Source organism: Camarhynchus parvulus, chromosome Z (genome assembly GCF_901933205.1).
Source record: "Camarhynchus parvulus chromosome Z, STF_HiC, whole genome shotgun sequence".
NCBI lineage: Eukaryota > Metazoa > Chordata > Aves > Passeriformes > Thraupidae > Camarhynchus > Camarhynchus parvulus.
In genome coordinates, this window is record NC_044601.1 from 61,210,955 (window position 1) to 61,223,427 (window position 12,473).

At 43.2% G+C, this 12,473-nt stretch overlaps 1 protein-coding gene across 10 annotated transcripts in view; it reads right to left on the reverse strand.

Moving 5' to 3' along the window:
* UNC13B (unc-13 homolog B) overlaps window positions 1–12,473 on the reverse strand; it is a 207,969-nt gene that overhangs the window by 173,889 nt on the left and 21,607 nt on the right. For all 10 annotated transcript variants that reach the window (XM_030969552.1, XM_030969548.1, XM_030969542.1 and 7 more), the window contains exons 2-4: window positions 7,588–7,617; window positions 4,245–4,344; window positions 286–403 (exon numbers count right to left, since the gene is read on the reverse strand). In XM_030969552.1, the coding sequence (XP_030825412.1) occupies window positions 286–403; window positions 4,245–4,344; window positions 7,588–7,617 (248 nt within the window). The remainder of the gene's footprint in view (window positions 1–285; window positions 404–4,244; window positions 4,345–7,587; window positions 7,618–12,473) is intronic.

Sequence of the window (12,473 nt, forward strand, 5' to 3'; positions counted from 1 at the left end):
TTAAGACTTCAGACACTTAGGTCTGTGCTCCTTAACAGATCAGACCCTTGTTCTTGAGTCCACACAAGTGAAATGAAACCAAAGAGCCCTATGTGAGGGCTCTCAGTTGTGATCTCACACAAAATCAAAACTAATGTGGTGAGACAGCCCTCCCTGCTCACTCAGCCTTCCTGACTTCGCAAGTAGAAGTTTTGCTGAGGAGCTCAGTCTGGGCTGCACCAGGCCAGATTTGTAATGCATTAATTATCAACACTGGAGCAAATACAGGTTCTCTGTCAGCTTAACCTCATCAGACTGGTGAATGGCCTTCAGAGCAATCCACACGGTCCCAACCAGGGTGTCCCATATCAGTCCTTTGTTCCATACTTCCACAATTAGGCCCAGGTCCAGCCGATTGATTTCACTGCAAGAAAAGTAAAGGCAGAACAGATGAGAAAAAAGCAGAATACAATCTAATTTTGTTTCATGTTCTGCATTACCACCATGATTATACCAGCGAACTATTTCCACAGAGTGGTGTCAAGTTACAGAGAGCTCCTGGAAGTGTGTGGCTGAGGCAGCTTATACTCACAGGGAACACCAGTTTCTAGTAACTCACAGTTTAATACTAATTACACAAAGAGTGCAAACTAAAACTCTGAACTATGTCATGCATGAACTGCCAGCAGGGAACTCATCACTGCAGCTATGTACACAGGAGAAGGAAGAGTACCTTGGACCAAAACCTAGAGGTGAGCTGTTCTTTGTCATCAGGCACCCCATTTCTAACAAAGTGGGTGTCTCCCTTGGCAGCACAGCAACATGGGTGTACTCTGGCAGGTGCAAACATGCCAATACTTACCTGTGAGTGGAGGTACTCCTAGCCAAAAGTAACAGTCCCACATCCAGCACAGCTGCATCAGCAGTACTACCTATTTCTCAGGGCTGTGTATCGCCACTTCTGCTCCAGCACCAGCTACTTCCACACAGCCACTGAGTGACAGGTTCTTGGAAATACTGATCTGAAAGTTTTCACAAACAACTTTCCTCTCATTAAGAAAAGGATGCATCTCAAATTTGCTTCTTCTCAATGTTTTATAGCTTTTATGCCTCGCTTCTGCATACTGGTTTGTAACATGCCCACTTCAGAACAGCCTAACACATACACAGCAGACGCTGGTAAAAACAACAAAGTAGAGAATAATCCCGAGCTGTCTGTTGACACCACAGCTGTCTCACACTTATCAGGAAGAAAGGCTATAAGCCATAATTTTTAGTGCTCAGGGCTTCCCTTCATTGCAACTGTTAATCCCCAAAAGTAGGCATCTTGGACATTCAGTGCTGATGCCCTCTGCTCAAACATATTTATGTTACAGCTATCAAGGAAATTTAAAAGCAATGTTACTGTCTTATTTCTATAGACTGCCGTCATGGCCAAAATAAGAAAGAGTTGCTGCAAATCCAAGCATCCACTTGAACTGTGTCTCCTTCTCACAGTTGAAAGAGAACATCGTATCTACAAGGTTCAAGACAAACCCTACAATTACAGTAAAGCATATAAATGTCTATGTTAAATCCAAGTGCTTCTGCTCTTGTTTGAGACACAGGAATTGCGGTTAGGAGTGTTCAGTGTTTGAGTGGCTCAGTCTGCAACAGTTCAAAATTAAGCTGTTACACAGCCTTCTATGAGTCCACTGCTAGCATCTTGTAATCGAGTCTCCAGCATCCTCTGCTCTGATAGGGTTACTCAGTATGGCAAACAGCTGTACCAGCACTGCTCTGCCCTCACCCTGCTTGACATTCATCGGACTGCAGGTCGATGATGACTGGCTGACTACTGGCTGGAACAGTGTGAGTCCAGAAAGGGAAGGGAAGGAAGTAATACTATATTTTCAGTCACAGTGTAAAACCATGTACTTTGCTTCAACATACACTGTCAGGGCAGGACACTGGTCATGATACACCCAAAGGGCTCCTCTACAGATCTCCAAAGGATAGGTCACTAGGTAAGAAAAATAAATAAAGAGAATTTCTGTACAGTGGCTTTTTTTGCCTTTGTGTCTCCCTTTCTCCACCTTCTGGTTAGATGCAGAACAGCTTCTAAGAACAAAAGAGCTAAGACTGAAATTTGGTGTCCATCCCTTTCCACACACACACAGGATTTAAATAAAGGCATTTCTCACAACTTCAACACCAATTTAATCACCGTGTTCTAAACATCACTGGGCACCTTCACTCGAGGTGTTTCCTGCAAATATGCAGCAAATACACAGTTGTTTTAAAGCTCCTTCAAAATTCAAAGAGGTCCCCAGGGAATACATTGAAGTGCTTAACTGGTCTGGTACATAGCCAAATCTCAAACAACCCCAGAGACCCAAATTCTGCAGTGCTCTGTCTCACAAGGAGTTTGGCAGCAAAACCAACAAACACAGACAGGAAGCATTTTTTTGCTTATGGTCTGTTCTTATACTATGCCTCGTGAAAAAGGTAAACACAGCACAGACAGTAAAAGCAGCCTTCCCTTGGGGAAAAACTGCTGTGCTCAAAATCCTTTTCCAACTCCAGAAAGAAAAACAGCAAACTAGAGAACAGCAGTATTGGAATACCAGCACTGTTTCCCCTAGGACAACTTAATGTACACAGGATCATGCAAAACACATTCGTTCCCACATGTAATATTTCTGTTATAAGGAGACACCAGAACTACTGTAGAGTTGCCTGGCTAAAGCAGGGACAATAATGGCAAGGTAGTTCAGCTAATATTCTGCTTCCATATTCCCTAGCAACTAATTATGGAGCGTCTCAGTGACTTTATAGCATGCTAGCTCAGCTCTCAGCTGATACCAGAGTGCAGCTTCAGGAGCTGCTTGAGGGGAAGGAGAAGCAACCACAGGAGCCTTCATCCAACACATTCAAGTGCTTTCTTAAATCACCACTGAGAAGCCTCCTTCGTAGCTGGCTGGGTTTAAAGCTAGCTCCTGCCCACAGGATGAGCACAAATCACAGGCAGAAAGAGTTAGTAGTTTGAGTATGGGCATGTGACTCAAATGGTAGGTTCAACTCCTTGTCCCAGCCTTACCCAGTCCTGAAATGTTTTACATCAGAGACAGCCAAGGCCTCTGTCCAGGAGCTGCAGAGCTGAGCAGATGCTGGTGCTCAGGAGCGTGTGCATTTCACCAGATGACAAAGGACAGGCTCCAGACTGTCCATACAGGAGCATACAGCTTTTGAGCTGCCCCAAAAGCAGAGTACTACCAAACAAGGGAGGTGGGAGCACAGCTATGATGAAAATGCTGTACTGACCCAGGTGGCCTCCTTAACCTGAGGCAACAACCTCCCACTTTCAGCTGAGGAGAAACAAAGAAACAATGCTGCTGGATTATGAAACATATTCACAAAATTCCATGGGGGGGATGTCTCTTACTGCAGATACTGTGTAAATACCTCAAACACATTGAGAAACAGCAGCACTAGCTTTGACCCCACAAGATGAATACAACATCATTTCCCCCCCCATTCAGTAAATTTAGTTCAATTTGCCTTACAAAGCTATAGAAACAGAAGCAAATGCAGTATAATCAATAAATCATCCATCCACCAGAAAAAAACCCCACCATTTTAAAAGACACTGGGAAATCCCTGGCTATGTCACATCTGTGAGAACCAAGGCAAATCAGAAGTGCCAAGTGCACCAGAAACCCTGGGAAAGCTGGAATGAACTGGTTCTGCTGCTCATGGAGCAGCTCCCAACTGAGGTAACCAGGATCACCTCTTAGAAGCCCTGAGTGCACTAACAACAGCCTTTAATTGCCCTGACCAGCCTCTCCATCCCTCTTCCCACACCCAGGAGCTCCATTTAAGCTCAGCTATGGGCCTTTAGTCCTTGGCTAAGCTATGTTGTAGGTGTGTGTGTGTGTCTCGGCTTACAGGCACAGCTGTGCACATACTGGTCAAGGAAAACATCAATCCAGACCCAACCCACACAGTAATTTCCCAGTTCAACCTCAGACTCGGCCTCTCACTACAAACCTGACTGGCAATTCCATGGCACCAGCCAAGACAATCTCCCAGCACACATCCTCCACCACAGCCCAATGCGTACAACAGGAAAGAAATTATTTAGGTTGCCACCAGGCTTGTGCATTTTATCTACCCAAACATTCCAGTTCCTACACACTCTAGCAGCTCTGTATGAACACCAGGGTCACAGAAGAACTCAACCAGGAGTACCTCCATAGCACCATGCTGTGCACCACCATACTTACAACATAAAATCCTGTTCCCAGCAGGGCTGGTCACCTCGCACGGCCACCGTCGTGCTCTTCACATTTTGCACTTTCAAGGTCACATATGTATTGAATTTATCTGCGGAATGAGACACAAAATGTTACCTCCATCGTCATACTCTTTCATCACATCACCTGCAACACTGCAATGTTTTCAGTTCATACAGTGCATCCAGGGAGGTCTCAGATGAAAAGCCCATACAGGAAGATATCACTGGGGTTGAGAAGCCAAATGTTCAAGATGTTTTCCACACGCATCAAATTTTCAATCACAGCCTTTTTAGAAATTCAAGCACAAATGAACAAAAAAACCCAAGTATTCACTTGCAGTAAGACAGGGACAAAGAATGCAAAATCATGAAGATCATAGACTTGGTATGATGCTGCTCCAGAAATGCAGACAAAAGGAAGAAGTGACAGTCCAAAGGCACAGGACCCATCACGAATACCAAACTGCGAAAAACAAACTTGCAAAACATACAAGCAAGAGATTGGGTTGGTCATATCATCTCTTCCCTCCTGACCCAACTGCTTTCCTAGTCCCAATTCAGTTTTCCACCCATGAGTCTACAAAGAACTTTACAGACCAGTCAGGGGCAGAAGAAAAATATAGATTTATTGGTAAGTGTGCTGAAACGGACCTGACCTAGGAAAACCACATCACACTCACATCTAGACAAGACAGTCTCTGTTTAGATGTTTTGCTTTTAATTTTAAATCTGAAGAAAAATCCTGGAAGAACTTTTTTCCTAATTTCTGCTATCTCTTTGCTAATAAAACCAAAAGCAGCAAAGCACAGACACATTCAAACTTTGAATATCAGCATGCAAGAAGGAACAAACTCCCTTTTAAGGGGAGTTATCACCTCAGGCCTATGTATCAGTATCAAACAGACTGTAACAAGACATGCGAAATACTCAGAAAGCAGTGTACAAATTTTAATACTTCAATTCTGCTGCATCTATTCACAGTGTTGGATCTCAAGTCAATTTTAATACTGTCAAAATTTCACATGGAAAACAAAGATGTACTAGTCAAGGTGGCTTTACAAAGGGGAAATCATAGCTGACAAATCTGATGACCTTCTAGGGCTACAGCACTGTTGGATGGGGCAGAGTAACTGACATTGTCTGCCTGGACATGTGCAAAGCACAACATCCTTGTCTTTAATTCAGAGAGCCATGGTTTGATGGATGGAGCACTCTGTGGACAAAGAACTGGCTGCTGGCCACACCCAAAGACTTGTGTTCTTTGATTCATTGTCCATCTGGTTACCAGTGGTAAGTGGTGTCCCTCAGGGGTCAGACTGCGGCTGATCATCTTTGTCAGTGACAAAAGAGTGGGATCAGGGACACCCTCAGCAAGTTCACTGATGGCACCAAGCTGTGTGGTGCAGTCATGCTCTGGAGGGAAGGGATGCCATTCAGAGGGACCTGGACAGGCTGGAGAGGTGGGACTGTGCAAACCTCATGAAGTTGGCTTATGAGTAACTCAGCATAAGGCAGCAGTGTGTGCTCACAGCCCAGAAAGCCAAAAGTATCCTAGAATGCCAACCAAAGGAGTGTGAGCAGCAGGTCGAGGAAGACAATTCATCCCCTCTACACTTGTGACATCCCACGTGGATTACCGCATACAGTTCTGGCATCTCCATCATAAGAAGGACACACAAGTGTGTTGGAGCAAGTGCAGAGGAGGAAACAAAGTCGGTAAGAAGAGCTGAGCACCTCCCCTATGAAGACAGGCTCAGAAAGTCAGGGCTGTTCAGCCTGGCACAGAGAAGATTGTGTAGAGATCTCACAGCAATCTCCCGATATCTGAAGGGGTCTACAGGGAATCCAGAAAGTGACTCTTCATCAGGGACCATAGTGATAGGACAGGGAATAAAAGGTACATATTGAAAGACGGGAAATTTAGTCGGATATTAGCAAGGAATTCTTTACTGTCAAGGTGTTGAGACACTGGCTCAGGTTGCCCAAGGAAGCTGTGGATGCCCAATCCTGACAGTGTTTGAGGCCAGGCAGGATAAGGCACTGGTCTAGTGGAAGGTGTCCCTGCCCATGGCATGGAACTAGATAATTCTTTAGGCCCTTTCCAAATCCTTAACATTCTATGACTGTATGACAGTATCATTTTAATGCATCATTGTGATGGGTTACTTTAGCACACCTCAGCATCTAGCTACCAATATCCTAACGTGAAGGGAAGAAACAGAAATTACATGATCCAGAAGCTCAGGAAGGAGTCTGAGTCACTGAATTGTGATTCCTACATATCCAGTTATTCATTACTACATTACCCCTCCCTGTCTACTTTACTCCTGCATCCTCCTGGGACATTGAGCTTGTCAGTGAAACCACACACCTTGGCTGAGTTAAACCTAGTCTAGAGGACAAATCTTTTGCATTTGTGAGCAGATCTCTTGATTAGGGAAAAGATAACGTACACACTGTCTCCTTTCCAGTCTGGGCGCTCAGTTTTCCTTCCCTGGAAATTAAAGGTTGGTGCACAGACAGACCTTAATCTGCCATAGAATATGGATGAGTCCTAGAAAGTTTTCTGTCATAATCTGAGGATGGCTATATCCAAAGAATTAAGCTGAACAATTAAATTATGAATACAGGTGGGCAATCAGATCTAAACACTTGAATACGTGTTATGCCAGCAGTTTTTATTAATAGGAGTTTTATAAAAGTGCTTATTCTTTTGTAAACTGTACATCAAATTTCAATTGATAAATCTATTTGCTTGCTAAGGGATTCCTTGCTGGCTTCTGAACCACAGTGAAAAGAAACTGCCCAGACTGTAAATTCAGGGTGTGAATAGCTGTTGCAGACACAAAACCAGTGGATGGGATTTTAATTCCAAGCACAGTCATTACTGACTGCCACATTCAGATTCACTTCTGCAGTTCCATCCAGCAAACCCAGTCAGGATTGAGAAGGCACTAAATCCACAGACACACACACACCAGTTCTGCTTAGTGGACATTTTCAGACCCTGTTTTGTACAGGAAAAGAGGTAGGATGAGATGAAAGGGCCGGGTGGGTGGGGAAGGGTGACAGTTAAGGAGCACATTTCCTCATTCATCACCTGTTCAGGCCAGGTTGAGCAGATAGAGGTTTCTTACCACCGTGACACCAGGTCACAGCCTCAAGTTTTCTCTAACTCAAACTGCCTGGATTCTCAAAGTAGATTAGGTCACTCCTAAGGAGAACATGAAGGAGCTCAGATGAGGTGGAGGAAAACTGGAGGGAGCAGCACGAACAGCAGGGAGAGAGCCGGGGTCCCCACTGCTGCAAACAAGCAGAAGACCATGACTTACCTGGTGGTCCATGGAGTTTAGCTTTTTTTACTGTAAAGAGAAAAAAGGAAAAGAACAAAATAAGAGATTGTCAGTGATTTTGTCCTGCTACAGTTTCCTTTGAGTTAAAGCATCACAGTGCATTATATTAACTAGACAACATCCTCTGCACAGTCCTGGTAGCTGGAAATTCACACTCAGTTAAACAGATCTGAAGACAAGAACTCCACTGTACCCCATGGCAGCTCTCTAAAGTGAGGCATTTAAAAAAAACAATTACAGGCTTAATGTTTGGAAAGCAATGTGATATGTCTAATGCAAAGCAATCTCAACATCACCCCTTTGCAACCAGAAGTGACTGCTGCTTAGCAAGATGTCATCTCATACCACCTCACTTACAAAGTTACTTACAAACACTCTAGAAGAAATAAACAATTCTTTATAAACAAAGAAATTCTCCAAACACTGTATAGCAGAGGACAAACTGAAAATAATCAAGCCTGAATAGCAGCTCTGTAAGTAGCTCTATACTATGACATTGTCAATTAAATTAAATAAGCCAAACAAACAGCAGTGTAAACTCAAATGTCATTTTTACAAGCTCTACTCTGTTAATTTAATTCCAGGACAGTATTTATATATAAAAATAGAATTGTTAAAACATAAAACAGTATTGGCTCTTATCTCACCAGATGGAGAAGGTCCATGTCTACCTAGGGGAGATTTTGTTTACATTTCCCTTTTGCAAGCTCATATCCTCACTAGAGCCGTAAGTGTAAGCACTAAGAAAAGACATCTCTAGGCTCCAGCTAGCTGTCCCAGAGGAAAACTAACCCTACGAAGAAAACACACTTAACAAGCCAGGAAGCAAGATATACCACAGAACAAAAATATTTAAAAGCTGGTGCAGTAAAATTTCCTCCAGAAAACAGAGCTGCCAATACATACTGCCCACAGTGTCCAATTTTCAATAATAAAGTTCTAGAAACAAACATTAATTTTTTTTTTTTTTAATGCACTGACACCACTACACTCAGAACTGCAGCAGAGTGTGACAACAGTCTATTGAGATTGCTATTTGAGAAATTCTCCTTTGAGAGCATTTACAGTCCAGGCAGACGCCCGCATGAAGGAAAATGCTGCACCAGGTACTTTAGGAACTGTTACTGTTAAAAGGGCTGGAGCTTTCACCTAGACTGACAAGGCCATAAGCCTTTAGGTCCAAAATAAATAGGTTCATTTTCTTCCAGATTCAGGGCCTGAAACACTCCTGATGCTGAATGTAATGGCACAAGCAAAACATACAATAGTGTGGGTTAGTGTTCTTGACTGAAGATAAAAATGCCTTTACATCTCCAAATCAGTCTGTTTAAACACTGAGAAATATGCAGGACAATCTACCCACTTTCTAGGTTCCTTTGCATACCACACAAAAGCAGACATTTCATGAAATTCTGCCCTGGAGTGGGCAGGCACCAGCTAATCTGTGAACCTCCCTGGTCCCCTCCTTTGCAAGAGGCAGGAGACAAAGAAACGAGTGCATGTGCCTGGGGAAAAAAGGCAAAAGCAGGCAGTTGATACACAGGAAGCTTCCACTGGCCTCTCCCTGTTTGTGACAAGCTCCACTACTGTTAGCAGGAAAGCAGAGGCAACCCCAGCTAAGAAATCTGGTATTATTTGCTAAAAAAGCAGCTGGAGCGGATCACAGCTCCTAAACCGAGAGAAGAGACACAGCCTCTGCAGCAGCAATATGCAAACTGAGAGACAGATGCCATTTGTACATTGTGGTCACAGCCCTTAAATATTCAGAGGTTCCTTTGATGAAAGGCAGCAAACCCTGCACTGCCTCAGCAGCTGAGAGGGGTGCCTGTTTAGGGCTTCAGCAAGAGCTGTCCCACAGATATCCCAGGGAAGCAGCCAGACTAAACAAAGATCACAAGCCTGCTACAGACCCACATGTCAAAAACTGAATCCTTAGCAACTCCCAGGAATGAGCACCATCCCTCTAGACAAAGTGCATGTAACATATTACACTTTTAGCTGCAAAAATAGAACTTATAACTAAGAGCTGGATCACAAGCCTGGGAGTCTCATCTCATCAGTAATTCTTTTGCCCTATCAGCAAGCCTGTACAGCCATGTCCAAAAAGTTGCCATGAAAAATTACCTGTATGAGTTTTTATTTTGTTAGCCCCACGGGAAAGCACTTCCTAGGGGTGTGCAGGAAGCTTTGCAAAAGTACGGCTCCCAGAACATTGCCCAGGACTGGCTGGGAGACTGCAGTATCCCCCATACAAGAGCTTGAATTTCTGCGAGTTTGGAGCTGGAATGGGCTGCTAGGCATTGCTAAGGCCCAGCCTGTTTGTCAGCCCAGGGAACCTGCAGGTCAGATGCACTGCACCGAACACCATGCCATGAAGGACGGAAGCTTTCCAAAGGAACGCTACTAAGAAAACTTTTGTACCCACACCTGCTCCTTCTCTCTGGTTAGAACTCCTCTATGCCAAACTCTCAGGAAGGACGCAAAGTTGAGTCCTGAACTCTACATTAATTACTGATGCATTAGTTCCTCAGCGTAACAACAAAGGCTGAAAAGTCATTGCTACATGATACAGCATAAAAGCACTTTGAAATCAAGCCATGCGTAAGAGTACATTTTTGTAATATAAAATATCATTTTTATAATATAAAACTTGTACCACAAAATGAAATTATTCTCTAGAGAACCCAGCAACACCAGGTTTTACAGGTACATTTGCTCCTGCACTGCCACAAAGCAAAAACCTAAAAATAATTTAAGTTAATGGTCTAGATCAGGTATTTCCTGACTCACTCCCAGTAATCCCACAGTACTCCTGCTCTGTGGGGAAGGAGCATTTTTAAACCAGCTGGAGATGTCAAATTCTGTTCAGTTTCAAATGGCTTCTCTCAGCAAACTGGGAGGCACACGAAGTGCACCCAATTCAGACACAAACATCAAACTGTGCTGATCTTATGCCACTGCACAGGATGAGCAGGATATCAGGGAGGGAATAAAAATGATAGAAAATTAGAAAGGAAGGCAAGACCTAGTGCTTTGCACTGCCATGTGCAAGCACTTCATGAAAGAGATGCACAGAGATGCACCTGTTCTTCCTTCACACAAATATTCATTTAATCTCCAGAAAAGACTTGAGCATATCAGAGATACAGCTATTGGAGTTCCTAGAAAGCAGACAAAACTTGATGTAAACATTAAATTCATCCTGAGATTTTTTCCTCCCTCTAAGCATCTCTCACCATTTTGGTGTTACTCTAATAGACACAAAATAGAAATTAACTTGAAGTCTTGCCTGCAACTTACAAAAAAAGCCCCCATCATAAAAATAAAATAATAAAATAATAAAATACATTAAAAAATAAAATAAAATAAAATAAAATAAAATAAAATAAAATAAAATAAAATAAAATAAAATAAAATAAAATAAAATAAAATAAAATAAAATAAAATAAAATAATTTTTTTTAAAAAGCCATAGAAAGATTCCAGATGCTCCACAGCCATCACTTTCTAAGGACTGGAGGATCAGACAAACTCCTAAAGACTAGGAAAGGAAAACACAAGCCAGAAATTAAAAAAAAAGTCCAGAATCACTGTGGGAGGACAAAAAAACAATAGCAGAGCATACACTAGAGTATTCTTAAACTCAGTTCAAAGGAGAAAGCCTTGTTATCCAAATATTTTTCGAAATGTCTGAATGTTTTTGGGTTCTTTTTCCTGAGCAGGTGCTACATACACCAGTGCGATAATTAAAATTAGGCATGCCAAATTACTGCAAGGCTCAGAAAACACTCTACTCAAACCTCCTAAGCAGGCACATGGTCATATTCAGTTCAAGGGAAGCCGAGTGTTCTGAACCCCTGCACATCGCAGATCACCTTTAACACTTGCTTGCAAAGGAGAGGAATGCAACACAGGGAGTGCCTGAGCAGATGGCCAAAAGATTACATTCTAACTAAATCCAGCACATGACTTACCACCCGGTCACTCCCCACACTAGAACAAAACCTACATCCCTTCGGAGGGACAATTAAGTGCCACAGAGAGGCTGTGGGAGAAATTAGAAGAATGGAAGGGTGCAGTTTTAATTACCACTTTTAAAAAGCAATGCAATGCTGAAAGCAGAGCATTCAAAATGCATTTTCCTGATCAGCTACTTGATAAATAGCTTCCTCCTGTCTGTGAAACACAAATGCAGTATTAATGTGTTTTTTGAGAGCACTCTAACTTCTACAGTAACTTTCCCCAGCTGAACAGCAGAATCAATACATATTTCCATTTCACTCTGCTTCTCTCACCTTTTCCAGGTGCTCAGACTTCAGTGTTTAGTGACATGCAGCACTAGGTGCAAAGGTTGCTTAAACAACATAAATAAGAGACCACAGCAATACTACCCAAGACTAAGTCAACACACCAAAATCACACCCATGCGCCCTCCAGCAGGCATGCAGAAGGGAGGGGAACCCTTCTGTGAGGGACGGAATGGCTAGGCAGCTCCAGCCCTTAACTTTCTATAACTCAGCCCTTAACTTTCTATAACTCAGCGTCTGGAAACAGTTTTGCTGCCTAAACTCTGCACCAACAGCTATACCCCAGAAAAGAGCCAGAAAATCACCACCTCCTACTCACTTCTTGGAAGTTACTGATAAAATCCACGACAGCCTGGCAACTGCTCAAGACTGGCACCTTTAACAAGGACTGCTCTGCCCCTGGAGATCCTGCCCTGACACACAAGGATGGGTCAGGTTGGAAGGGAACACAGTTGGTCATCTGGTCCAACTTCCCTGCTCAGCCAGGGTCATCCCAGAGCACACAGCACAGGATTGTGTCCAGAGGCTTCTTGAATACCACCAAGGAGGGAGACTCCTC